A 23848-nucleotide genomic window follows, 5' to 3' on the forward strand; every position below is an offset into this window, starting at 1 on the left:
CCTCGAACATAGGAATCTCCAGATATTTCCCCGAGTCAGAGATAGATTATAAATGTGATGGTTCCAGACGACAGACATTATTACAAAGAAATTTCACTTCCAGTGTTCTGAAAGATGATATTTTTTAATCAATGCACAGCACAACAACCTACCAGATTGAACTCCCTGGACAGATACCATTATATAAATAATTGTATAATAATAATACTATTATATTAATAGACATCTTTCTTATACTTGAACATGAAAGCTACATAGTACATTTTGCAAACCTGAAACAGTATAAATACTCTCCACAGTTAAAGTCTTTCTTATTATCTGAGTAATAACCGAGTACTATTATCTGAGTATTAACTCAGTCCATCAGCAATACATGAGCAGGAACCATTTAAAGTATATGCTAATATTTCCAATGTTTATATTCTAATCTTGCTGAAATGTTTCAGAATCCTGCCAGCATGAATGTCGACAGATTTCTTCTTTTCCCCCCAAAGGGTAGATATATCTTCATAAGACAGATGCGGAAACAAAAAGAAATCAAGAGAATAATGTTGTTAGAAATATAATTAAAAATCTAAAAAGGGGAAACAGAACAATTTGTGTTTGATTTCAAGGAAACAAAAGTGCTTTAGAGCATGTGTGAGCATGCACATGTCAGCAACTCCTTGCAAGTACAATAGTCAGTTTTGCATTGTACCTTTGGACAGAGAGGTGGTGAGCTTCTCCATCCAATCGAACAGATTAGATAGCCATTTGCTATTATTTTACACTAAGCAGAGAATTGAGCTAGATATCTTAAATGGCCCTTCCAAATCACTGAGTCTGAGATGAGATTCACAGAGAGATAACAAGGCAAAGTGACCACAGCGCACGAGCCCATCTAGTGCTCTTTTGCACCTACTAATATACACAAAACACATTGCACCAATAACTTCATGCTTTCATTTTGCATGCAGACATCTGACAGGAATGTGATTTAGAAGAAACATTTTTGTCACATATTATCTGTAAGAGGTACTTCAGCCTATGCAATTCTCTGCAAGTGACCAGCGGAATTGGTTGGCCACTAATCTAAAGTGATCACACAGGAGTATCTCAGGCAAAATAATTATTGCCATCCTGAGATTTTCTCAAGGATACTTCCATTTAGGCACTGTGGCATTAACCAGTATTGTAAAGATGGGCACGTGACCCAAAACTTTGGGTGCAGGAGTAATTAAGGTCCTACTGATTTATTGGTATTGTCATTATTATTATTTATATTAATATTCTGCAGTAAGACCACCCAAAGTTAATGATCTTTACTTTAATTTCATTAAAACGTCGACAAATGATTGCCTTTTCACTACTTCACACCGCAAGCTTTAGGTGAAGATGAACATTTGTGTATAATTTTTTTCTTTTCCATAGAGAACAGATTCTCATTTGGCTCCATAGGAAATGTTCAGATAACAGAGTTTCCTGTAGTTGTATCACTCTGGTCAGGGTTCTGAGTTGTCTTTCTGCATGCCATGCTAGTAGACTTTTTCTCAGAAACACTGTAGTTTTATAACCTAGCCCCTAGGTAAATTTGTTTATGGTCATATTGGTATAGCTGTGAGCGGCTTCAGCGACAGTACTCTTGCTCTATTGTTGCCATCAGCTCCTCTTCAGAGCAGTCGTAGGATATCTTGGCCTGTCTCTCTGGCTTCTTGAGAGGCAACCTGCAGATTTATGGGAGAAAGCAACAATCAGGACGAAAAATAATAAAACAAGTTAAAATTAGGCCTAATTTAGCTAGCAACATGTTATCTTCCCATTTCTCCTTTAATTAGCTTCTATACCTAATTGTCACAAAGTTTTTGAACAGGTTGACATCATTTAATTGTAAACAAGATGGAACTCATTACATGGAAGAACAACAGGATTTGAAAGGGGCCATGAAAGAGAAACGGGTACCAGTTCTAGGGCAGTGATGGCAAATCTACAGCCAGCAACAATATGTACACCTTGATGGGGACAGCGACCCAGTTAGCAAGGAGACCAAGACAAAACAGAATAATTACTCTGGAAGAATAAAAATATTGAAATCATGCTACGTCGGAAAACCTTCTTTATACTGTGATTATAATTAGAATCCCCATAAATGGAAGAAGAAATGTACCAATAATGTGCAGGAAACAATTCTAAAATGTTTCCTTCTTGAAAAAAAAGAATGCTAAAAGAAATCTAAACTATAGCAATAAAGATTTATAAACAAATGGATGGCCAATGCATGTGATCTTTGTCAACCATTCTGTATCTAAATTAAGAAAACTGTTGTGATTAAATTCAGCCCCTCCATCAGTTTTCTTCCATAGGCAAAAAGATGGTCTGAGAGATATAATGAGAAAAGCAACAATTTAATCTTGTTAAGCTGACACTGAAAGAAAGAAAAAACCTTCTTGCTACAATATTTCCTACAGAAATGCTTGTAGAAAAATGTGAAGAAAAGTATTACTGAACCATGTTGAATAACTGATGAAAGCACAGGAATGAAAGCTCTTCTTCATTTCTGCAAAGGAGAACACTGATGTTGTCTCCACTCCCGGTTATTTGATTCACGATAACTTACTGATTGGCAAAGTTATTGCTCCCTGGTGTAGATCTTGTTAAGAAACCCTGAAAAACACATGAACATAATAACACTTAGATAGCTTATGACAAAGAAACACAGATTTACCCCTTCTAGTAAATCTCATAATGATATACATCTCTGAAAGCAAAAGTAATTTTAGACAAAGATGAGTTAACTCTGATATTCCTCTATGTAAATATTCTGATTGCTGGGATTAGAAAAGTTGATGACTGTATACAGTATACAATGGATATTATACATTTACCTTTCTTAGTTCTAAGACAAGATAATGAGCAGAGAATTCACACAGATACAAGCTAGAAGAATACTGTTGAGTTGAAGAACGTACATCATTACCTTACCAATAAAAATCCTAAGAAGATATGAAAATATTAGCAGGAGAGTAAGTATGATGGGAGGATGGCAATATACACATATTCATGTGTGCACTCATGCTAAGAGTCTGAGATAGAATTGCCATCTCTGTTCTCCTTACCAGTTTCAAGGTAAATACACCAATGTCACAATTTAATCTAAATCTTCATGCTATTCCAATCAATTTAGATTAACAAATATACTGGAGTCTACTTTACTGAGCAAAGTTAACAGGTCCATCCATCCTTGAAAATGGAATATGATGTGGGTTATTTATTTATTTATTTATTTATTATTTATATATACATCAAACTTCTTAACCACCCATCTCCCACATATGAGATCAGATTAGCAATCATATTAACAATCCTACCTGTGAGAAACCACATGTATGGTGTTGTGTCTGCGCCCCCCAAGCTGGGACTCCTGCCAGAAAGTGACTTGGAAAGTGAGGGGGAAGGGCCATCAGGACTTACCTTGGGAGCACCGGCTTCCCTGGCTCAGCTCCAGGAGCCAGAGGCAAGCCAGGTGGAGGAGATAACGAGGCTTCCGTCCCCTGACTTTTTCCCCCCACAGGCCATGCCTCCAGACCCGGCTGATCAGGCCTGGCTGGACCCTAGGTTTCGTAGGCAGGAGAGGCGGGAACAACAGAAGCAGGGGTGGGGCAGGCCTAGGAAGTGCTGAGTCATGGGGCCACACCCCACAAGATATAAAAGCAGCAAGGGCTGCTATGCCTCTTTGTAGCAGGCAAATCAACTGCTTGACTAGAGCTGAAGTACAGTTTGACTCATCGGCATCAAGGGAGATAACAGAGACACTTGGCAGACGCTCGCTAGTTTGCTGCCAGAGCTGATAGTGCCAGCTAATTAAGTCATCGCTCGGACGAAGGCAAGGGGGACAGAACATATGGTTTGTAATCTTACTGGCACTTTTTCCACAAGGTGGGCTGAGGTGAAGGACAGATTTTGCCACTCAGGACAGTGATGGTTTTGGAACACATCAAGGCAATGATGTGATGAGAGAGTACCACATCTTAGGGCTGGATTTGGGGCACCCTGAACTGAACTGTGTAACATCTCTTTAAGTCCAAGTCAATCATTCAATTTCCCCTCTTTCCTGTAAGCCAGGAAGATTTCTCTGCTATCTGTGTTTGAAAATCTTGCAAGTACAAGACCTGTTATTAAACAAGTAACAATTCTAACACATGAATGGAAAAGCTGAATAACAAAATAAACTCCATGCGGTCTGTGTCACTGCTTTCTTAGAAAATGTCTTATTTTCTGCTGATGTAAAGGTAAAAGTAAAGGTTCCCTCACACATATGTGCTAGTTGTTCCTGACTCTAGGGGGTGGTGCTCATCTCCGTTTCAAAGCTGAAGAGCCAGTGCTGTCCGAAGACGTCTCCGTGGTCATGTGGCCGGCATGACTAAACGTCAAAGGCGCACGGAACGCTGTTATCTTCCCACCAAAGGTGGTCCCTATTTTTTACGTGCTTTCAAACTGCCAGGTTGGCAGAAGCTGGGACAAGTAACAGGAGCTCACCCTGTTATGTGGCACTAGGGATTCAAACCGCCGAACTGCCAACCTTTTGATCGACAAGCTCAGCGTCTTAGCCACTGAGCCACCACGTCCCTTCTGCTGATATATAGTACTACATTTCAGCTCATATTGCCATGATCACAGTCTATTTGTTCACCTATACCATGTTTTTCCAAAAAGACAGCCCACCTTGAAAAGAAATCCTATCACATTTTTAAGCGCATGCAATCAAATTAAGCCCTGCCCACAAAAATAGCCCAAATTAAGACCCCGCCCACCCCAGGGTGCAGGGGGTGGGGTGAGGCATACAGGTAAAAAATAAGCTGGGGTGGGGATGGGAGTGGGTGGAGCTGCCCTACTTACCAGGCCTTGTACACCTCAACACTTGCCTTGCCTTCTTCTGTGGCCGTTTGCCGCCACTTGCACACATCACCCTGGCCTCCGTTTTGCCTTCAGATGCCTGCCGGAAAGCATCTGCAGCCAAGCTCTGTTATCAGCTGCAGATGCCTTCCGGCAGGCATCTAAAGGCAAAATGGAAGCTGGGGCAATGCACGCAAGAAGAAGTGGGCCAGCAGTGGGCTCCTGCTGGGCAGGTTGCACTGCAGCGAGGTGAGTCAATAATTAGAACTCTCCAAAAAGAAGCCCTAGCCATTTTTTCGGGGGTCAAAAAAAAAAAAAAGAAAGACCTGGCCTTCTTTTTGGAGAAACACGAGTAGTTCAAAGTGGCACCTTAGCATGCAAGCAATCTCCTATTCTCATGTCCAGTGCATAATAAAAAGTAGTCCTTAAATTATGACAACAATTGGGACAGGGAAATTCATTGTTAAGTGGCAATATATGACCACACCTAATTTTATGACCTTTTTGCTACGGCTGTTAAATAAGACATTATTTAACATTGAGATTTGAAACCTTCCCTGCTGGCTTCCCCACTGACTTTGCTTGTCAAAAACTGGTTGGGAAAGTCACAAATCATGATCAACTGACTGCAGGATGCTGCAACCATCAAAAATGTGAGGTGATTGCCGAATCATAATTGTGTGATCACGAGGATGGTTTGCAGGTCACTTTTTTCTGTACCGCTGTAACTTCTCACTAGTGTTAAACCATCGTAAATTAAGGACTACTTGTAAATCCCTTTGTGCCTTAGATTAGAAATTGTTCTCCTTCCTCAAACAATGTGAGACTAGATATTATTATTTATTATTATTTATTATATTTGTATACCGCCCATCTCCCGAAGGACTCAGGGCGGTTCACAGCCAATAAAACAACAGAAAAACATATAATACATATAAAACAGCAAAAAAGAATAGAAAATTAAATTCAATTGATGCCCTAAAACTTTTAAATACAAATTTAAAACCCCATTTAAAACCCCTGATTTAAAAACCCCAATTTAAAACTACGTTCAAGTTAGTCCTGCTCTTCGAAACAGCAACGTCTTCAGCTCGCGGCGGAAGGACCTGAGATCGGGGAGTTGACGAAGCCCAAGAGGGAGCTCGTTCCAGAGGGTAGGAGCCCCCACAGAGAAGGCCCTCCCTCTGGAGGTCGCCAGCCAACATTGTTTAGCTGACGGTATCCGGAGGAGGCCCTCTCTGTGAGAGCGCACTAGTCAGTGAGAGGCTAATGGTAGCAGTAGGCGGTCCCGTAAATATCCCGGCCCTAAGCCATGGAGCGTTATGCATGTATGCATGTAACCAGAGCACAGCTCAGGAGTTTCAAAGTACAGGCTCACCTCCTTCCCTCTGATCACTAACTGGTATCCACCACCATCCACCCATCCCTTGGGATTGGGTCACATGATCTTTTCCTGGGGGGTGGGTCACCTTTCTTGGTTTTCAGCCAGAAAAAAGGGAAAAAAACAAGCAGAGGTCCGTAGAAGAGAGAAGATCTGCTTCTCAGAATAATCACTTTCCCTAGTGCTGTAATAGATGAGGCTAGCAGTGGCCCATTTTAGATACTTAGCAATCCAGAAATCAAGTTGGCCTAAAGTTATCTTCAGCACATAACGTAAATACCAGACTCTGGTTCACAGGCTATTTCTGCCGTAGGATGTCCCTAAGCACGTCTAATTATATCTGTCTGACCTGGAATCTGTTTTGGAGTCGGTCAGTTACTTTAAAAGCCAGGTCAAATTATATTTAATTCATTTACATTTTTAAAAATGGCTACACACACAGATTAATGATTGGGTGCCATCTCCTTATGTCTTCCTTTCATCCTGCTTTAGCTCATCAAGTGGTCAAATGGTGAGTAGAAGGAAGAACCAAGGAATCAGTACAGAGAACGCCAAAAGAAAGATTCATCCTTCGAATCTGACCTATGCTTTGGACCAAATTACACCCGATACAAGAATATATATTAATCTTTGTACCTCAGGGTTGACATGAGGGGTCCTTGGTGGTCTCTGAGCTTGTTTTATTGCAAATGTTTCATTACCCAAACAGTGCCAGCAGAATAGGTGAATGGTGATGTTCATAGAGCTGGGTGGGTGGGTAGGTAGGAAGAACCAACTAAAAGAGCTGTGAAAACTGGTCCATTTGCAAATACAAGGAATACATTTTGGCAAGGAATTTCAAAAATTGACAGAGCCATAGGATAGGCCCCTGTGTTAACAATGCTCAGTTTTAGCCAACTTTGTGTATAGGGCTTACACTGCAGTAGGAATGTGGCTTCCTACGAATGCTGAGGCATTGCTTGCGTTCCCCCCTACCCACCTACCCACCCCCCGAAATTTTAAGGAAACCATTCCTGGAGTACAGTATCAGGTTCATACAAGAAATTCAGATTTTTGTAATATACTATGGAACCAAGTCCTGATTAAGGAGGCAGCCACAAGAGGGCACTGCTTTATAAAAACTTTACTAAAAGAAAACAAAGATTCATCCCACCAACAAAAATCTGGAACTAAATTATGCATATTAGTTTGGTTTTCTAACTCCAAATGTCATTTTCACCATTTGGTTGATTAATAAAGGCTTCAAAGAAGTCCTCTGACACAGGAATATCTCCCCTAAAAAAGCAGGGCATTTTTGCATTAATTACATCCCAAAGGCAAACACAGACTTATAAATAGTTAATAAGCTCTCAGTGATGAGTCAGAATTGTTTCTAACTGACTAGGTTCTTTCTTCCTTTTGCTTTCAGGACACCAAATGTTCCCAAATGATAAATATGAATAACTGCAGATATGCAGGATATTAAATTACTTCCATATTGTTGCTATGAGAACAACATAGATATAGTCCTGTAGTTCCCAAGAGTCTAGCTTGGCTTGAATGAGTCTTTCTTTGTTACACATAAAGAAGAAAATCCCAGGGGTTAAATTGTTCTAATTAAATAATTAGCTTTTTGAACCAATTTCAGTCTGGTCTAGGGAGCAAAAATGTCTTATGTATGCAAGATGAGTGACAGTAAATTAAGTTGTATAGTACTTAGGGTAGAATTCATGCTTTGTTTACAGTATATAGCACGGGTGGGATTCAGCCATTTCGGACCAGTTCCGGTGAACCGGTAGTTATGGCCAGCTGCTAAGCCCGCCCACCCAGACGCTATCCGGTCTTATACAATCAATGTGTTTTTGACGCAGAGTGCATGTATGCAAGGCACGCACACAAGTGAAGCGATCTCATCCTATACAATCGACACGTTTTTTATGCAGCACACATGTGCGCAAGACGCCTGCTCACATTTTCGATTCTGCATGAACCGGCTGTGAAATTATGTGAAGCCCACCTCTGGTATACAATATATACTGCTCTTGCATGGTATCCTGCATGGCAGTGTCTCAGAGCTTCAATATCCAGTGGAAACTTCTATCAGAAAGAGGTGATTTCCCTTTCTGCCTACAGCCCATTCAGAAACTCCAGAGAGTTTGAGGACCTTCCTGGAAGCTGATAAGGACAAAATTGAGCGACAAGGAATTATGATTATATTGTACCAACTTGTCAACTCAGAACCCACAACGTATCAGTCAGAACTATGTAATCTACTACAAAATCCATATTCTATGGATGGAAACCTTCACTCCTGAATGAAGCTTCTACTAATTTGAGTCAACAGGTGCCATGAACCTAATGCTGTTCTAATGATGCTGTTTTCCTACAGCAAAGCCTTTCTTGTAAGGTATGAAGTTGGGAGCTGTAGCTCCAAGCAATACTAGAATAGAATAGAATAGAATAGAATAGAATAGAATAGAATAGAATAGAATAGAATAGAATAGAATAGAATAGAATTTTTTATTGGCCAAGTGTGATTGGACACACAAGGAATTTGTCTTGATGCAAATGCTCTTAGTGTACATAAAAGAAAAGATACCTTCATCAAGAATCATAAGGTATCTTTGGAATCCTGGTTTAATAGTACAGCCTCATCTGAGAGATGATCCAATCTAGAATCAAGCAAACTTGGAATTGGAATAAAAAAGAAACTCAGAGCAATAGTTTGAGCCGGTCTGGGGCCAAATTGTGGCTCAGATGAGAAATGTCTTTTGCATCACACACAGATTTTCTAATTTGCAATTATTTTATTTATAGCCCATTTCATTAGTTTAATGCACATTTTATCTACAATGATTTACATTCATTGATGTTTTCCCCAAATTAAAAAAAAGTTAATATAGCTGCCACAGATAATTGGCTTGCTACTTCCTGTGTTTCAAGCCTCTTTTAGATCAAAAGGCTTGGACATAATATAACAACCAGATTTTATGTTTTATTTATTTTTTTATTTTATTTGGAGGAACTAAACATAGCACAGGTCATTCCTTTCATCTATGTTATGCTCACAGCAAATCTCAGTGGGAGGCTAGATTAGTCTTCCTCAATCTATGTTAGCAAATTTCAATTTCCATCAGCTTCAAATAGTGTGGCTATATTCAAGCATACTGTAGCAGAGTTGAAGTTTGCAATATCTCAAAGAGCTATCATGTTTAGTTGCAACAGGTACCTGGCTGATCTCAAAAACTTAAGTGGGGTCAGATTTGGTTAGAAACTACTGCAAAAGTGGCTAGTGGCTTAGAAAAACATCCTAGAAGGTAACAGCAAACCATTTTGGTATTGGTGCCAAGAAAACAATTTGGACAGGCCCATGAAGTGATTATTATTATTATTATTATTAACAACAACAACAACAACAGAGTTGGAAGGAACAACAACAACAACAACAGAGTTGGAAGGGACCTTGGAGATCTTCTAGTCCAACCCCCTGCCCAGGCAGGAAAGCCTACACCATTTCAGACAAATGGTTATCCAACATTTTCTTTAAAAATTCCAGTGTTGGAGCATTTACAACTTCTGCAGCCAAGTTGTTCCACTGATTGATTGTTCTAACTGTCAGGAAATTTCTCCTTAGTTCTAAGTTGCTTCTCTCCTTGATTAGTTTCCACCCATTGCTTCTTGTTCTACCCTCAGGTGCTTTGGAGATTAGCTTGATTCCCTCTTCCTTTTCTCTTCCTCTTCTCTGAGGGGACACTCCCCTAGGAATGTTTTAATTAAATATGGGGAAACTAGCTAAGAAATCAACGACACCAGTCGTGAGTTTGCTGGCTATATGCTACAGATAGTCCTCGACTTACAACAGTTCATTTAGTGACCGTTCAAAGTTACAGCTGCACTGAAAAAGTGACTTATGACCCTTTTTCACAGTTACGACCTTTGCAGCATCCCCATGATTAGGTGATCAAACTTCAGACGCTTGGCTATTGGTTAATATTTATAACCCTTCTTGCATCCCAAGGTCATGTGATCCCCTTTGGCGACCTTCTGACAAGCAAAGTCAATGGGGAAGCCAGAGTCCCTTAATAACTGGGTTAGTAACTAATCAACTGCAGTGATTCACTTCACAACTGTGGCAAGAAAGGTCGTAAAATGGGGCCAAAATGCCCTCAACCAATGTCTCCCTTAACAACAGAAATGTGGGGTTCAATTGTGGTCGTCAGTCGAGGACTACCTGTACCATATAGCCAGCAAACTCACGACTGGTGTCGTTGAACTCTTAGCTAGTTTCCCCATATTTAATTAAAACAGTCTCCCTGAGGAGTCTCCCCAAACCCCCAAAACTTTAAGCTTAAACCGTCTACTGTTGAACACATCCCATTCCTAACAGGTCTGTAAGGGGCGTGCCCTCAGGTGCCTACCATCCCTGTCACAATATTCCTTTTTTACTTACTCTTTTCATGTATCCAAATTATGTTTATACTTTTACTTGTTATCTTATATATGATTGACAAAAATAAAAATAAAAAAGTGAGGGTCGCCAGATGTTGCGCCAGCAGCCCAGCCAGCCTAGCCAAGGCATAAAAGATGCTGGGTGTTGCAATTAGCCCAATCTATAAAGACACGTGTGGCTCAGGGGCTAGGACGTTGCAGCTCGGTGGGTTGAATCCCTAGTGCTGCCGTGAAACGGGGTGAGCTCCCGCGACTTGTCCCAGCTTCTGCCAACCTAGCTGTAGAGTCCTCGGACTTACGACCCGGCTCGCGCCTTGCCAACAGCAGACGGCTGCTGATTGGCTAAGGCGCGAGCCGGCTAAAAGAGCGGGAAACCAGCAGGGCGGCGATTGGAGCCGCCTTCTGACAGCTGGCCCCTTAAAAAGAAGAGCTGTCAGAGTTCTCCTCAGTTTTTGGGCTTTGTTCGCCCTCGTTATGATCGTTGTCCTAGCAGCGCCTGTTGCGCTGATTTAATAAAGCGTTTGTTCCTTCAGTTGCCGTCTCATCTATCATATACCTTACAGTATATAGCACTGGCGACGAAGGATGGGATTTTAAAATTTGAGGCGTGACAACTAAAGAACAAATAACTAGGCTACTTCACCCACCTCGGGGTTTGAAATGGCGACCCAACCGTCATTTGGCCCATTTGAGCCGGCCGCAGAAACGTGGGACGTTTTTATAGAAAGGTTTGAATGTTTTTTACAAGCTAACGAGCTCACGGAAATGTCAGACCTAAGAAAAAAAGGGTATTTCCTCAGTTTGTGTGGCCGAGAAATGTTTAAGACAGCTAAGGCCCTAGCGGCTCCACAACTGCTACGTGAAGTTTCTTGGGATGTCCTACTGGTCAAGTTAAAGAATCATTATGCCCCTGCTCCGTCAAGAATAGCCCGAAGACACGCTTTTCGGCGGCGTTTCCAAAAGGAAGGGGAATCGGTGTCTGATTACGTAGCTGCCCTCAGGTCAGAAGCATCACAATGCGACTTCCACGACCTGGACGATGCCCTGGCAGAGCAGCTGGTCAACGGAGTGCGAGATATGAAACTCCAACGTCGACTGTTGGCTCGCAAAGAACTGTCATTGGCTGCGGCCATCGACGAAGCCCAAGCGACCGAGATGTCAGAAAAATCTGCAAATGAATTGCAGAGTTTCCGTGCCCCAAGAGGGACCCAGCATCAGGAATCCGCCGTTCATCAGGCGGATTCAGATGGCACTGGTTCTTCCGATGAGGGGGACAGCGTGAGCCGCCTCAGAACCGCGCCCCAAAGGAATCGGCCTCAATCGACGAGACCTTCCTCGCTCAGGTGTGCAGGCTGTGGAGGCAATCACGACAGGGCAACCTGTCGTTTCAAAAACGCGAATTGCCTGCGATGTGGAAAAAAAGGTCATCTGGCGAAAGTCTGTCGGGCCGTGTTGCCAGCCGCTGACACCTGGTCAGAGCCACCCAAAACCAAGAAACCGCAACGGAGATTTGTGAACCAGACTGACAACTGTTTCGACGTTAATCACGCCGCTACCACTAAAACCAGCAACAAGATTTACATCACTGTGGATCTAGAAGGAGCTCCCTGCAAGATGGAATTGGACACTGGGTCATCCAAATCCTTGATCTCGTGGGCCACCCTGAAAAGCCTGCTACCAGAGTTATCAAAGAATCATTTAAAGCAGTGTCCAGTTCGTTTGAGAGACTATCAGGGTCACCCCATCCCTATTATGGGGTGCAACCTGTTTAAAGTCAGTCACGGTCGTTTCACCGGCGTCTTCCCCTGATTGTAGTGAGGGGGAATTTGCCTAGCCTTCTGGGGCTCGATTGGTTTGAGGCATTCGGCCTCAACGTGTTAGGAACCCATGCAACGGTGGCAGACCCGTTTGATGACGTCTTCCAGGAGTTTTCAGATGTTTTTGATGGCCAATTAGGTGAATATAAGGGGTCGCCCATTTCCTTTAACCTGGATCCGCAAATTGCCCCCATACGCCTGAAGGCTAGAAGGGTGCCCTTTGCTCTCCGACCCAAAGTGGATCAGGAGATCGATAGGCTCATTTCTCAAGGGGTTCTTGAACAAGTGGATCATTCCCCTTGGGAAACGCCTATCGTGGTTCCTATTAAGCGGGACGGATCCATTCGGATCTGTGCCGATTACAAGGGAACCATCAATAAAGCCCTGCAAGCGAATCCATACCCAGTCCCAGTAGTGCAGCATTTGTTGCACTCGCTGGGGCAGGGTTCCATCTTTGCCAAACTAGATTTAGCGCAGGCATACCAACAGTTGCCGGTCGATGAAGCAACAGCCCTGGCACAAACCATTGTTACGCACAGGGGGGCTTTCAAGTGCAAACGGCTCCAATTCGGCGTTTGCGTAGCCCCGGGGTTATTTCAAAGCCTTATGGAGCGGTTGCTCCACGGGCTCGAGGGTGTCGTCCCCTATTTTGACGACATCCTCGTATCAGCCACCAACCAAAGTGATCTGTGCGCTAAGCTTCGTGCCGTCCTATCGCGAATTAGAGCGGCAGGTTTAAAACTCAAACGAAAAAAGTGTTTATTAGGGGTGCCCAAGGTGGAGTTCCTGGGATTCCTAGTGGACTCCCAGGGCATCCACCCCACTCCTTCTAAGGTAGAAGCTATCAGGGACGCCCCCACTCCGGCTAATAAAACAGAGCTGCAAGCCTTCCTAGGCCTGCTCAATTTTTACGCCATATTCTTGCCCCACAAGGCATCTGTAGCGGAGCCTTTGCATAGGCTCCTGGATGCCAAATCCCCCTGGCGCTGGGGGCGGGACGCAGAAGTGGCGTTCAAAAAAGTAAAGTCCTTGCTCACCTCATCAGCTGTGTTGGTTCAGTATGATCCACTACAGCCTCTCACTCTTTCCTGTGACGCGTCTCCCTACGGGATCGGCGCCGTCTTAAGCCACATCCTACCCAATGGCTCCGAGGCTCCAGTTGCCTATTATTCCCGGACGCTCTCCGCGCCCGAACGGAATTATAGCCAACTGGACAAGGAGGCATTGGCGGCTGTGGCTGGAATCAGGAGATTCCACGAGTATGTTTATGGACGATTCTTCGTGTTGGTCACAGATCACAAGCCCCTTTTGGGCTTGATGGCGATGACCGCCAATCGCCGAACATACTGTCGCCCGCCTATCCAGGTGGACGAGTTCTTGGCGGCATACAATTACCGCCTAGTATACCGTCAGGCGGAAATTAGCCACGCAGACGCCCTGAGCCGCTGCCCGCTCCCGGTAGCAGTAGTCGATCCGGCTCCCGTTTCCTCTGTGCTACTCATTGATGAGTGGCAGGGGCCGGTATCGGCCTCTGACATTGCCAGAGGCACTTCCTCCGACCCTACCCTATCCCAAGTTATGAACTGGGTACTCAGGGGGTGGCCGTCCTCAGCTGTCCCTCCGGAGTTCCTACCCTTCCAGCGCAGACAGCATGAGCTGTCTGCGCTGAAAGGATGCCTCTTGTGGGGAAATAGAGTAGTGGCACCCGAGGCGGTTAGGGCGCCAATTTTAAATAGCCTTCACGAGGCCCATCCAGGCATCGTACGCATGAAGGCCTTGGCCCGCAGCTATGTGTGGTGGCCCAAATTGGACCGCGACATAGAGCTGTGGGTTGGACGATGCCAGCGTTGCCAAGCCTCCAGACCAGCGCCGGCAGACGCACCTGTCAGGGACTGGGAAGTTCCCAGGTCGCCTTGGGCCCGAATCCACTTGGATTTCGCGGGACCTTACCAGGGCCAATCCTTTTTAGTGATCGTCGATGCCTACTCCCGCTGGGTGGAGTTGGCACGAATGCAGTCCACCACAGCGGAGGCGACCATTAGGGTTTTAGAACGGCTTTTTGCAACCCATGGGCTACCCGACATCGTAGTGTCGGACAACGGGCCCCAGTTTACGGCAGCGCCCTTTCAGACCTTCCTTGCCAAGCATGGCATTCGCCATGCCCCTACGGCACCTTTCCACCCGGCCGCTAACGGCCGGGCAGAACGGGCAGTAAGGTCGGCAAAAGAGGCGTTGGGCCGTTTTGGGCCTGGATTGGCACGCTAAAATATGCCAGTACCTCCTGGCTCAGCACGCTTCCCCTGCCCTGTTACGAACCTGAGCCCTTCCGAACTATTAATGGGCGCGGATCAGGACTAACCTGGACCGGCTTCACCCATCGTACTGCCCAGAGAGATGCCCTAGCGGGAGAGCGGAACCAGGTCCTTTGCAGTGGGGATTTGATTTTGCCCAAAATTACGGATCAAACCCCAAGTGGTTGGCGGGCGCATCGTTAGTGTAACGGACCCTGCTCTTATAGGGTCCGATTGGAAGACGGTCGAGAATGGGCGGCACATAAACCAAATCCGCGGCTCCCCACGCCCCAGGAGGCAGACCAGCAACGTCAAGACTTATCAGCGCCCCCTATTCCAGACCAACAACTACAAGGCCCATCAACGGCCCCCATGGTACGACAACAACTACATAGTCCACCAGTGCCCCCCATGGCAACCCAACAACAACCTGGGCAGCACCATGCAGCTAACGGAGACGGTATGCAAGTTCCCGGTCCACCCGTCCAGAGCCCGACTTCAGTCTGGCTCCTGCTGTCCTCAAGCTGTTCGAAGGACTCAACCCTCAAAACCGGGCGGTCTCGGCGGGGACTTACCTGAGACCAATGGGTCCAAGCGGTCGACGGTCCGGAGTCGTGGCGAGGGCAGCGTCCCAGGCCAGGCCCGGCAGAGCCTCGGCACCTCCTCCTCTGCTGGGAGCCGCCCAGGCCAGACCCGACAGAGCTTCGGCACCTCCTCCTCCTCCTGTGCCGGGAGCCGCCCCTGTACTCAGAAGATCTGGGCGGAGTCGACGCCAGCCCGCGCATTTGTCTGACTACGCATGCGCTAACTGGGAAGGAAGGGGTGTAGAGTCCTCGGACTTACGACCGGCTCGCGCCTTGCCAACAGCAGACGGCTGCTGATTGGCTAAGGCGCGAGCCGGCTAAAAGAGCGGGAAACCAGCAGGGCGGCGATTGGAGCCGCCTTCTGACAGCTGGCCCCTTAAAAAGAAGAGCTGTCAGAGTTCTCCTCAGTTTTTGGGCTTTGTTCGCCCTCGTTATGATCGTTGTCCTAGCAGCGCCTGTTGCGCTGATTTAATAAAGCGTTTGTTCCTTCAGTTGCCGTCTCATCTATCATATACCTTACAGTATATAGCACTAGCAGTTTGGAAAGCACGTAAAAATGCAAGTAGAAAAAATAGGGACCACCTTTGGTGGGAAGGTAACAGCGTTCCGTGCGCCTTTGGCGTTGAGTCATGTTGGCCACATGACCACGGAGACGTCTTCGGACAGCGCTGGCTCTTCGGCTTTGAAACGGAGATGAGCACCGCCCCCTAGAGTCGGCAACGACCAGCAGGTATGTGCCAGGGGAACCTTTACCTTTATAAAGACACACGTGCATCCCTCCGCTTGGAAGTGCCGGGGGAAAAAAGAGCCACAACCTCTCGGTTGCCAAGATCCAAGGATCTTCATCTTCTGTTCTTTCCCGCACACATTTTACCCCCGTCCCTTCCCACCGCTCGGCCGGCACGTTTACCTCCGCCGCTTCCCGCTGCTCCCCGATCTCCTCGCCGCCGCCCTCTGCCGGGCGGGAGCAGCAGTCTCCGGAGCCGCGGCACGGAGGCCGGCGGGGCGCGGCGGTGGGCAGGAGTCGGGGACTGTCTTCCTCGCACTCCTCCAGCACCTGGTCCAGGAGCTCCGAGTCCGAGTCGGGCTGCTCGATCTGCAGCGAGGGGAAGAGCGGAGGAGTCCGGCTCGCAGCCCTGGCGTACCCCGCCTCCCCGTCGTCCTCCAGGCCCTGCCTAGAGGGGGCGCTGTGACTGGCCCTGCCCGGCACGGGATCCGGCCAGTGCCGCGGCGGGCTGAAGGTGCGCGCCTTGCCCTCCCTGCTGCTGCCGGTGCCCATAGCGCTTTGGCTGTCCGTGCGGTTGCAAGCTGCTCGAAGCCGCTTTGCTGCTCCCGATTGCTTTCCAGATGGTTCTGATTCTAAAGCCCAACTGTTGCGGCTTCCTGGCGGGCGGTGGCCCAAGAGGGTGGGATCCATCCATCCTTGTTCCTTTTTCCTTGTTTTCCCGCTTGTCCCAAGAATTTTCCTTGGGGTTTAAATCTGTTCGTTGCGGATTCTCCCAAGCCCACCCCGAGATCTCCAACCGCTTATCCGCTCCCCACCGCAAAGGGCTAAAAGGGAGAGAAAACGTATTTAAATTTATTTAATTTTCTTATTTTTATCTCGTTTTTTGTTTTTTTGTTTAAATCTCAAGCATTTGGTTTTGGACAACTCTGCATGGGTGTAACCTCGGAATGATTTCAAAAAGGGAAGGGAATGTGAAAACGCTGTACCTCGGCCCTATACTTGGCCTTTATTTTACTTGTAGATAGTAAAAAAAAAAAAAGCAGTAACAAAAGGGGTATATAAATGATTCAAAATAAATGGGCTTTTGCAATAAATATTGTGGGAAGTTTTAAAAATGAATTGATTCGCAATTTGGTGACAGGGATACTGAGCGTATATTTCAAGAGTTCCAAAAATGTTTTCTTTTAGTAACAGCTCAGGAATCCAGCTAGTTTGTGTTTGTAAAAGTTGTTCATTACCTTAACCACATTTGTCAAAGTAAATTGCACAATGATAGCTAGCCACTGTAGGTGTCAATTTACAGTCAATAGAGAATTCTTTGGAATAAACGTGCCTTTGAATAACTCTCTCCCCTTGACTGCCTCTTGCTTTTTTTATTTTAATGGCAGGGCTTAGATGTGGAGCAAAGAACAACAAAAAGAAAAATATATTTTAAGTATGAGAAGATTGTTATTACAAGCAAAGAAAACCATAGATCTGGAGGGGTTGGTATGTTTGAGGAATATATAATTGCACGATTATTCTGGTTTCCAAAGATTAACATTTGCTTCTGGGATTTCTATTTGTTTTACTGTAATTCACTTTTAATAAAGTTGAGAATTTCCAGAACAGCTATGTCAAATTGCAGGATTTTTTTGGGGGGAGAAAAAATAGAATAAAGTCTAGATTAGCATTGGAAAAACACTGCTGTTGGAAAAAGAGCTGGAAAACAGAAGCACCAAGGGGATTTGGACAGATTTTTACCAGCTGTGGAATAACACTGTTTTTCTAGCTTTAAGAACCTGATTGGTTAAAAATAGATCTTACATAGTTATTTATGTAGACATGAGCTATTAGAAGTGTTTTTTCTCCAAAATGAGTTTCGCAACTGTACATTTTCCATTCTTTTCTTCGCACTTAGAAAATCTGAGAAGGGAGACTAGAGTGCATAGTCTTGGTCCCAATAAAAGGGACTTTCTTTTTATAGATAGTCCTTGAGATACGATGATAATGGAGCCTTCCATGTCACAACAACCATTAGGTGGAGTGTCTCGCCTAATGACTTCCCATCCCTGCTTTCCCCATTGATTGTTAATGACATTTGTGGGTTGTTAAGCAGAGTATGGGATGTCTTAGGGGTGGGAGAGGCCCTTGGAGGCCTTGAACAACCTAGGTCCGCTTGCTCTGGCCCTCCCAAAGTTTCCTCCACTCCTGAAGACCCCCCATGTTCTGCTTCCTGCCCATTAGATCTCCAAAGGCCTTTCCGCACTTCCACCGGGTCCCCCTTAGGCCTAATTCCCACCCCACCAGGCCAAACACCTTCCTCCTCCTCCTCACTTATTTTTGAAGACCTCCAAGGCCTTCCAGGGTGCTGGAATGGATTGCCTCTTTGGGTGGCCACATGGCATGAGTCTAGAAATGGCGGCTGTATTCAGGTGGCCTCTGTGCGGCTGTGGGACAAACTGCTTTGTTTTGCTGCCTTAACGAGGTCTGCCCAGCACTGAAGAAGCTTTCTGCAGCATGTGCAGACCTCGTTAAGGCAGAAAAATTAAGCAGTTTGTCCGGTGGCTGCCATTTTGTCCTTGCCCATAAGCAAGTAAGACAAAATGGCTACGTTCCGGTCATCACTGCATGGCCCAGTTAGGATAAAAGGGCAGTAACTAAATGTATTAAAATCTAGATATTCTTGGACAATGTATAGCTAGATGTGTCAGACATAACCGAATCAGTGTGCAGCTTTCAAGCTCATGTTGGACAACCATTTGGCATGGTATAGAGTCTCCTTGAACAGGGGATTGGACTATAAGACCTCCAAGGTCCCTTCTAACCGTTAGTCTAATTCATTGCAAAGGGCTGGGGTTGTGGAAAATCTATGTACTACTACTGGTAGTTTACTAAATTCTACTACATAACTTTGGCTTGTCTGTCTGTTTATAACCTTCAGTTGGGTGCAACAGTGCATCATAGGGCAACATTTTTTGAACCAATGTATTTCAAATGAGCTGACCTGAATCCAAAATACAGGACTCATCACTTCACTGGGACTGAAATTTGGCAAAGTTGTGGCTGCTTCAACAATGACATGTGATTATAATTTTTAACATTTCCTGCCAGTTTCCCTCAGTAAAAGTCAACGGTGAAACCATGAGGAAGTTGGAGGTTGTTTCTGTCCCCATTACATTTTGGCTCATTCTGTTGATCATTCTGTTTCTACCTTTAGGTAAAGAAATATCTCTGAAATGATAATTTAATGAGGTTATTTAATAGTATGTTTCTTTTTAAATCTGATATAAATCAAACAACTTTGTTCCATCCCAGAATTAAGAGATTGTGAATGGTGAAGGGTGTTGTGATTGGTTAAAAAGAATGGGAGATCCTTGTACACAAGCATGTTCATGTTGATAAAATAATTTTTGGAACTGCTAGATCAATAGATAGTAAGTTGTACTGCAGCATGGGAAATTGATGGCTTTCCAAAAAGCTTACAGTAGCTAAAGCGATGAAGATTATAAAGATGCTATGCCAACGATGAAGCAAGTGGGGTGGTGATAACACATGCATCATGACATGTTGTGCAATTGATACAAAATATGTAATTAAGCCATGGTGGCATAGCGGTTAGAATGCAGTATTACAGGCTAATTCTGCCGACTGCCAGCAGTTTGATTCTCACTGTCTGAAGGCTGACTCAGCCTTCCATCCTTCTGAGGTCGATAAAATGAGGACTCAGATTGTTGGGGGCAATATATACCTGATTCTGTAAACAGCTTAGAGGGCTATAAAGCACCATGAAGCGTATATGTCTAAGTGCTATTGCTACTTGTGTCAGGTCATGAAGTAAAATGATGAAAGTATATAATTTGTGAAATTTGTATTATAATGCCAGAACAGACCCAATGTTTTTTAATGGCATCTTATCTATCAGGTATATATATATATATATTGTTATTAGTTCAGTAGAATCTGGAAAGGCACTGCTTTTTTTCACTGCAACAGTACAAACTTGTCATCTAGTAACTGTAGAACTAAGATTAATTACCTAGTTTGCAATTAGAAAAGAATGAACTCCAATGCTGATTAAAATCTCCAAAAATTATCAGTCAGATCAATGAACATTGCATGTAAATTTTTGTTTCCATGTTTCCATTCATGCATTTCCCATCATTAATCATGTGCAAATGTGTTCTTGAGGCTATGAATCTTGGCCTTCTTGTTGATCTTAATACATTTTATTTTTTGGCTGGTAGAATAAACTTGTTTCACGGTGATTGCTCAAACATCTCAGGGATTCAGAGGGTAATTCTCTTTGTGCGATACATTCCTCTCTGAATAGCACACTACCCAGAGATCAGCAGCAAAACACTTTTTTTTTGCTACAGAAAGGCTGCAAAAACTGCTTCATCTTTTTCATCAGTACCAAGTTAAGGTAGCAACTTCTCCTCTCTGGAATGGATCCAGAAGCTCAAAATTCAGGAATGAATGACTAACAGCTTTCTTATGAGAGTTCACATAGTGTCTTGCAGATTATTAGCAAAGCCAAAATCAACAAGACTCCTTGGGTTGTCTTTAAATCAGAAAACAAAACAAAAAATGGGAAATTGACATGTTTTCTCTCCTTCAAAATAAATAGCAGTTATTCCCCTGGAGACTGCATTCCTCAAGTATTTAGTGGGGGTCCAAGTGTTAGAGCATATTGACTCCTTATTAGCAAATAGAGGTATTTAAATATACTGCTGTTTAACAAACAAGAGAAAAACAGGCATGGCATGTGGAACAACTTTGTCTAAAGTGTAGAAAGCCATATGATTAAAAATATCAGATCTGCATCTTGTTAATGCTTTTCCCTGTTGAAAATGGGAGTATTCCTTTTAGATCCAAGCGAGGGGAGGGAAAGAGAGCTTCAGATATAGCTTAACACAACTGAAGGAGACTGGATGGATCAGAAATTCAATAAATAGGCAGATAAATAAAACCACATAGGCACTGCTTCTTTGGAGTATCAGAGTACAGCAAAACGTTCTGAAGATTATATGAATGAATGTTATTCACTATGACAGTTACACTTTTCTTAAACTACCGTATATACTCGAGTATAAGCCGAGTTTTTCAGCACGTTTTTTGTGCTGAAAAGCGCCCCCCCAGCTTATACTCGAGTCTACGTCTCGATGTACTTCGGGAACCCCGCACAGGAGACGCCAAAGAGGCGGCGAGATCGTCCGGCGGGATTTGCCCAAGGCTGAGCAGTTCGCCGCGCGGACCCGAGCCAAGCCGGTCCCAATCCAGCGAGCGGTGAAAGCGGGCGGCGCTCGGCATGTCGAAAAAAGCCCAGCTTCTGAAGCACGGAGGAGAAAGCAAGCCCTGGCGGTGCAGTGAGAGGCGGGCGGGCGGGGAGCCGCCAGCCTTCTCGGCCGACGCTTTCACCATTCGGCTGGACTGGGACCGGCTTGGCTCGGGTCGGCGCGGCGTGGCGTGGCGGGGGAGCCGCCAGCCTTCTCGGCTGAGGAGGAGGTTTCCCGACATGCTGGCGTCGGCCGAGAAGGCTGGCGGCTCCCCGCCCGCCTCTCACTGCACCGCCAGGGCTTTCTTCTCCTCCGTGCTTCAGAAGCTGGGCTTTTAAATGGTTTCCTCGCGGCAGGCGGGAAGAAGATGCTCGGTAGCAGCGGAGGCAACCACCACGTCAGGAGGCTTTCAAGAAGGCGGCGTCCGAGGGGAGCAAGGCCATGATGCAGAAGCGCGCCAACCCCAAAGGCCCCGCCGGGGTGGCGCCCAAGACGGCTGAGCTGAAGGTCTTCAAGTCGGACAGCGTGGAGGCTCGCTTGCCGGTGGCCTCGAACCTGCGCAAGCAGAAGTCCCTCACCAACCTGTCTTTCCTGACCGACAGCGAGAAGAAGATGCAGCTCTACGAGCCGTAGCCTCAAAGGCGGCAAGCAGGCGCCCTCGCTCATGTCCAAGAACCTCTCCCGGTCCGAGCACTCACTCTTTCAGGCTAAGTTGGCCCCGGCCACCAGCAACAAACCGCCGCTGGCGCCGTTGCCTTCCAACCTGGGCAAGCCCAGCCACATCCCGCAGGGGCCTTACGCCGAAGTCAAACCGCTCGAGCTAGTCGTCACCGTGCTGGGCGACCTGGAGCAGCTGCTCTTCAGCCAGATGCTCGGTGAGTCAGCCCATCCCCTTCCTTCCCGTGGGGGTCTGCCGGGATTTCCCTTTGTTTAGAGCTGGGAATCCTCCTTCCTCAGCGGCCTTTCCCTGCCCCAGTCCTCAGAGCTCTCTCTCCGGATCGCTCTTCTAGTTGACCCTATACTTTAGGCTGGAACAAGCGGTTTGAGAACTGGGTTATTGCTTTACTATCTTCTCTTGCTTTTTCATGCTCGGGCAACCCTGGGCTTTCCCAGCACAATTGCAGAGTAGACGTTTTGCAATTTTCGTTCAAATAAATATTCATGTTATTTTACTTGGCTCTATCTTTATTTTTACATTGACCAGTAGCTGCCTCATCTAGTAACTGTAGAACTAAGATTAATTACCTAGTTTGCAATTAGAAAAGAATGAACTCCAATGCTGATTAAAATCTCCAAAAATTATCAGTCAGATCAATGAACATTGCATGTAAATTTTTGTTTCCATGTTTCCATTCATGCATTTCCCATCATTAATCATGTGCAAATGTGTTCTTGAGGCTATGAATCTTGGCCTTCTTGTTGATCTTAATACATTTTATTTTTTGGCTGGTAGAATAAACTTGTTTCACGGTGATTGCTCAAACATCTCAGGGATTCAGAGGGTAATTCTCTTGTGCGATACATTCCTCTCTGAATAGCACACTACCCAGAGATCAGCAGCAAAACACTTTTTTTGCAGCAGAAAGGCGGCAAAAACTGCTTCATCTTTTTCATCAGTACCAAGTTAAGGTAGCAACTTCTCCTCTCTGGAATGGATCCAGAAGCTCAAAATTCAGGAATGAATGACTAACAGCTTTCTTATGAGAGTTCACATAGTGTCTTGCAGATTATTAGCAAAGCCAAAATCAACAAGACTCCTTGGGTTGTCTTTAAATCAGAAAACAAAACAAAAAATGGGAAATTGACATGTTTTCTCTCCTTCAAAATAAATAGCAGTTATTCCCCTGGAGACTGCATTCCTCAAGTATTTAGTGGGGGTCCAAGTGTTAGAGCATATTGATTCCTTATTAGCAAATAGAGGTATTTAAATATACTGCTGTTTAACAAACAAGAGAAAAACAGGCATGGCATGTGGAACAACTTTGTCTAAAGTGTAGAAAGCTATATGATTAAAAATATCACATCTGCATCTTGTTAATGCTTTTCCCTGTTGAAAATGGGAGTATTCCTTTTAGATCCAAGGGAGGGGAGGGAAAGAGAGCTTCAGATATAGCTTAACACAACTGAAGGAGACTGGATGGATCAGAAATTCAATAAATAGGCAGATAAATAAAACCACATAGGCACTGCTTCTTTGGAGTATCAGAGTACAGCAAAACGTTCTGAAGATTATATGAATGAATGTTATTCACTATGACAGTTACACTTTTCTTAAAACTATTTAGAAAGTATGTTATTTATCTAATTGGACTCATTGCCCTTGTTCTTTCTTGTGGCCAGGAACCACACAAAGTGTGTGTTTACACTATTAAATGTAAACGAACGTTACAGAAATAATCGCTCCAGCAGACGTTTAACACAACCACGATCCTCCTTTGTCAATTCGTTATGTCAAATTCAGTTATGTGCTCTTTTGGGGGGATATAAAAAATA

At 44.9% G+C, this 23848-nt stretch overlaps 1 protein-coding gene across 2 annotated transcripts; it reads right to left on the minus strand.

The window, feature by feature from the left end:
• Positions 1 to 23: 23 nt before the first annotated feature.
• On the minus strand, positions 24 to 18421 carry CYS1 (cystin 1). Of its 2 annotated transcripts, none has more exons than XR_009154596.1 (3): positions 16281 to 18421; positions 2480 to 2640; positions 24 to 1703 (listed from the first exon to the last, which is right to left on the minus strand). XR_009154596.1 is itself a non-coding variant. In XM_058178370.1 (3 exons), exons 1-3 carry the CDS (start codon positions 16785 to 16787, stop codon positions 1607 to 1609), a joined length of 651 nt encoding a protein of 216 aa, XP_058034353.1. In that variant the 5' UTR covers positions 16788 to 18060; the 3' UTR covers positions 24 to 1606. The 2 variants fall into 2 exon arrangements, 1 of the variants encoding a protein (XP_058034353.1); XM_058178370.1 differs by having other exon boundaries at positions 2594 to 2640; positions 16281 to 18060.
• Between the last annotated feature and the right edge of the window lie 5427 nt (positions 18422 to 23848).

The sequence above is a fragment of the Ahaetulla prasina genome, chromosome 1 (genome assembly GCF_028640845.1).
Source record: "Ahaetulla prasina isolate Xishuangbanna chromosome 1, ASM2864084v1, whole genome shotgun sequence".
Classification (NCBI taxonomy): domain Eukaryota; kingdom Metazoa; phylum Chordata; class Lepidosauria; order Squamata; family Colubridae; genus Ahaetulla; species Ahaetulla prasina.

Bases quoted from the DNA above. Each gene is read 5' to 3' on its own strand.
- CYS1 (XM_058178370.1), bottom strand. From the start codon at position 16,787: ATGGATCCCACCCTCTTGGGCCACCGCCCGCCAGGAAGCCGCAACAGT. The intron at 2,641-16,280 runs GTAAACGTGCCG...TGTGTTTTTCAG, and splicing joins AGCAGCGGGAAGCGGCGGAG to GGTTTCTTAACAAGATCTAC. The intron at 1,704-2,593 runs GTAAGTTATCGT...ATAAATCTGCAG, and splicing joins AGCAATAACTTTGCCAATCA to GTTGCCTCTCAAGAAGCCAG.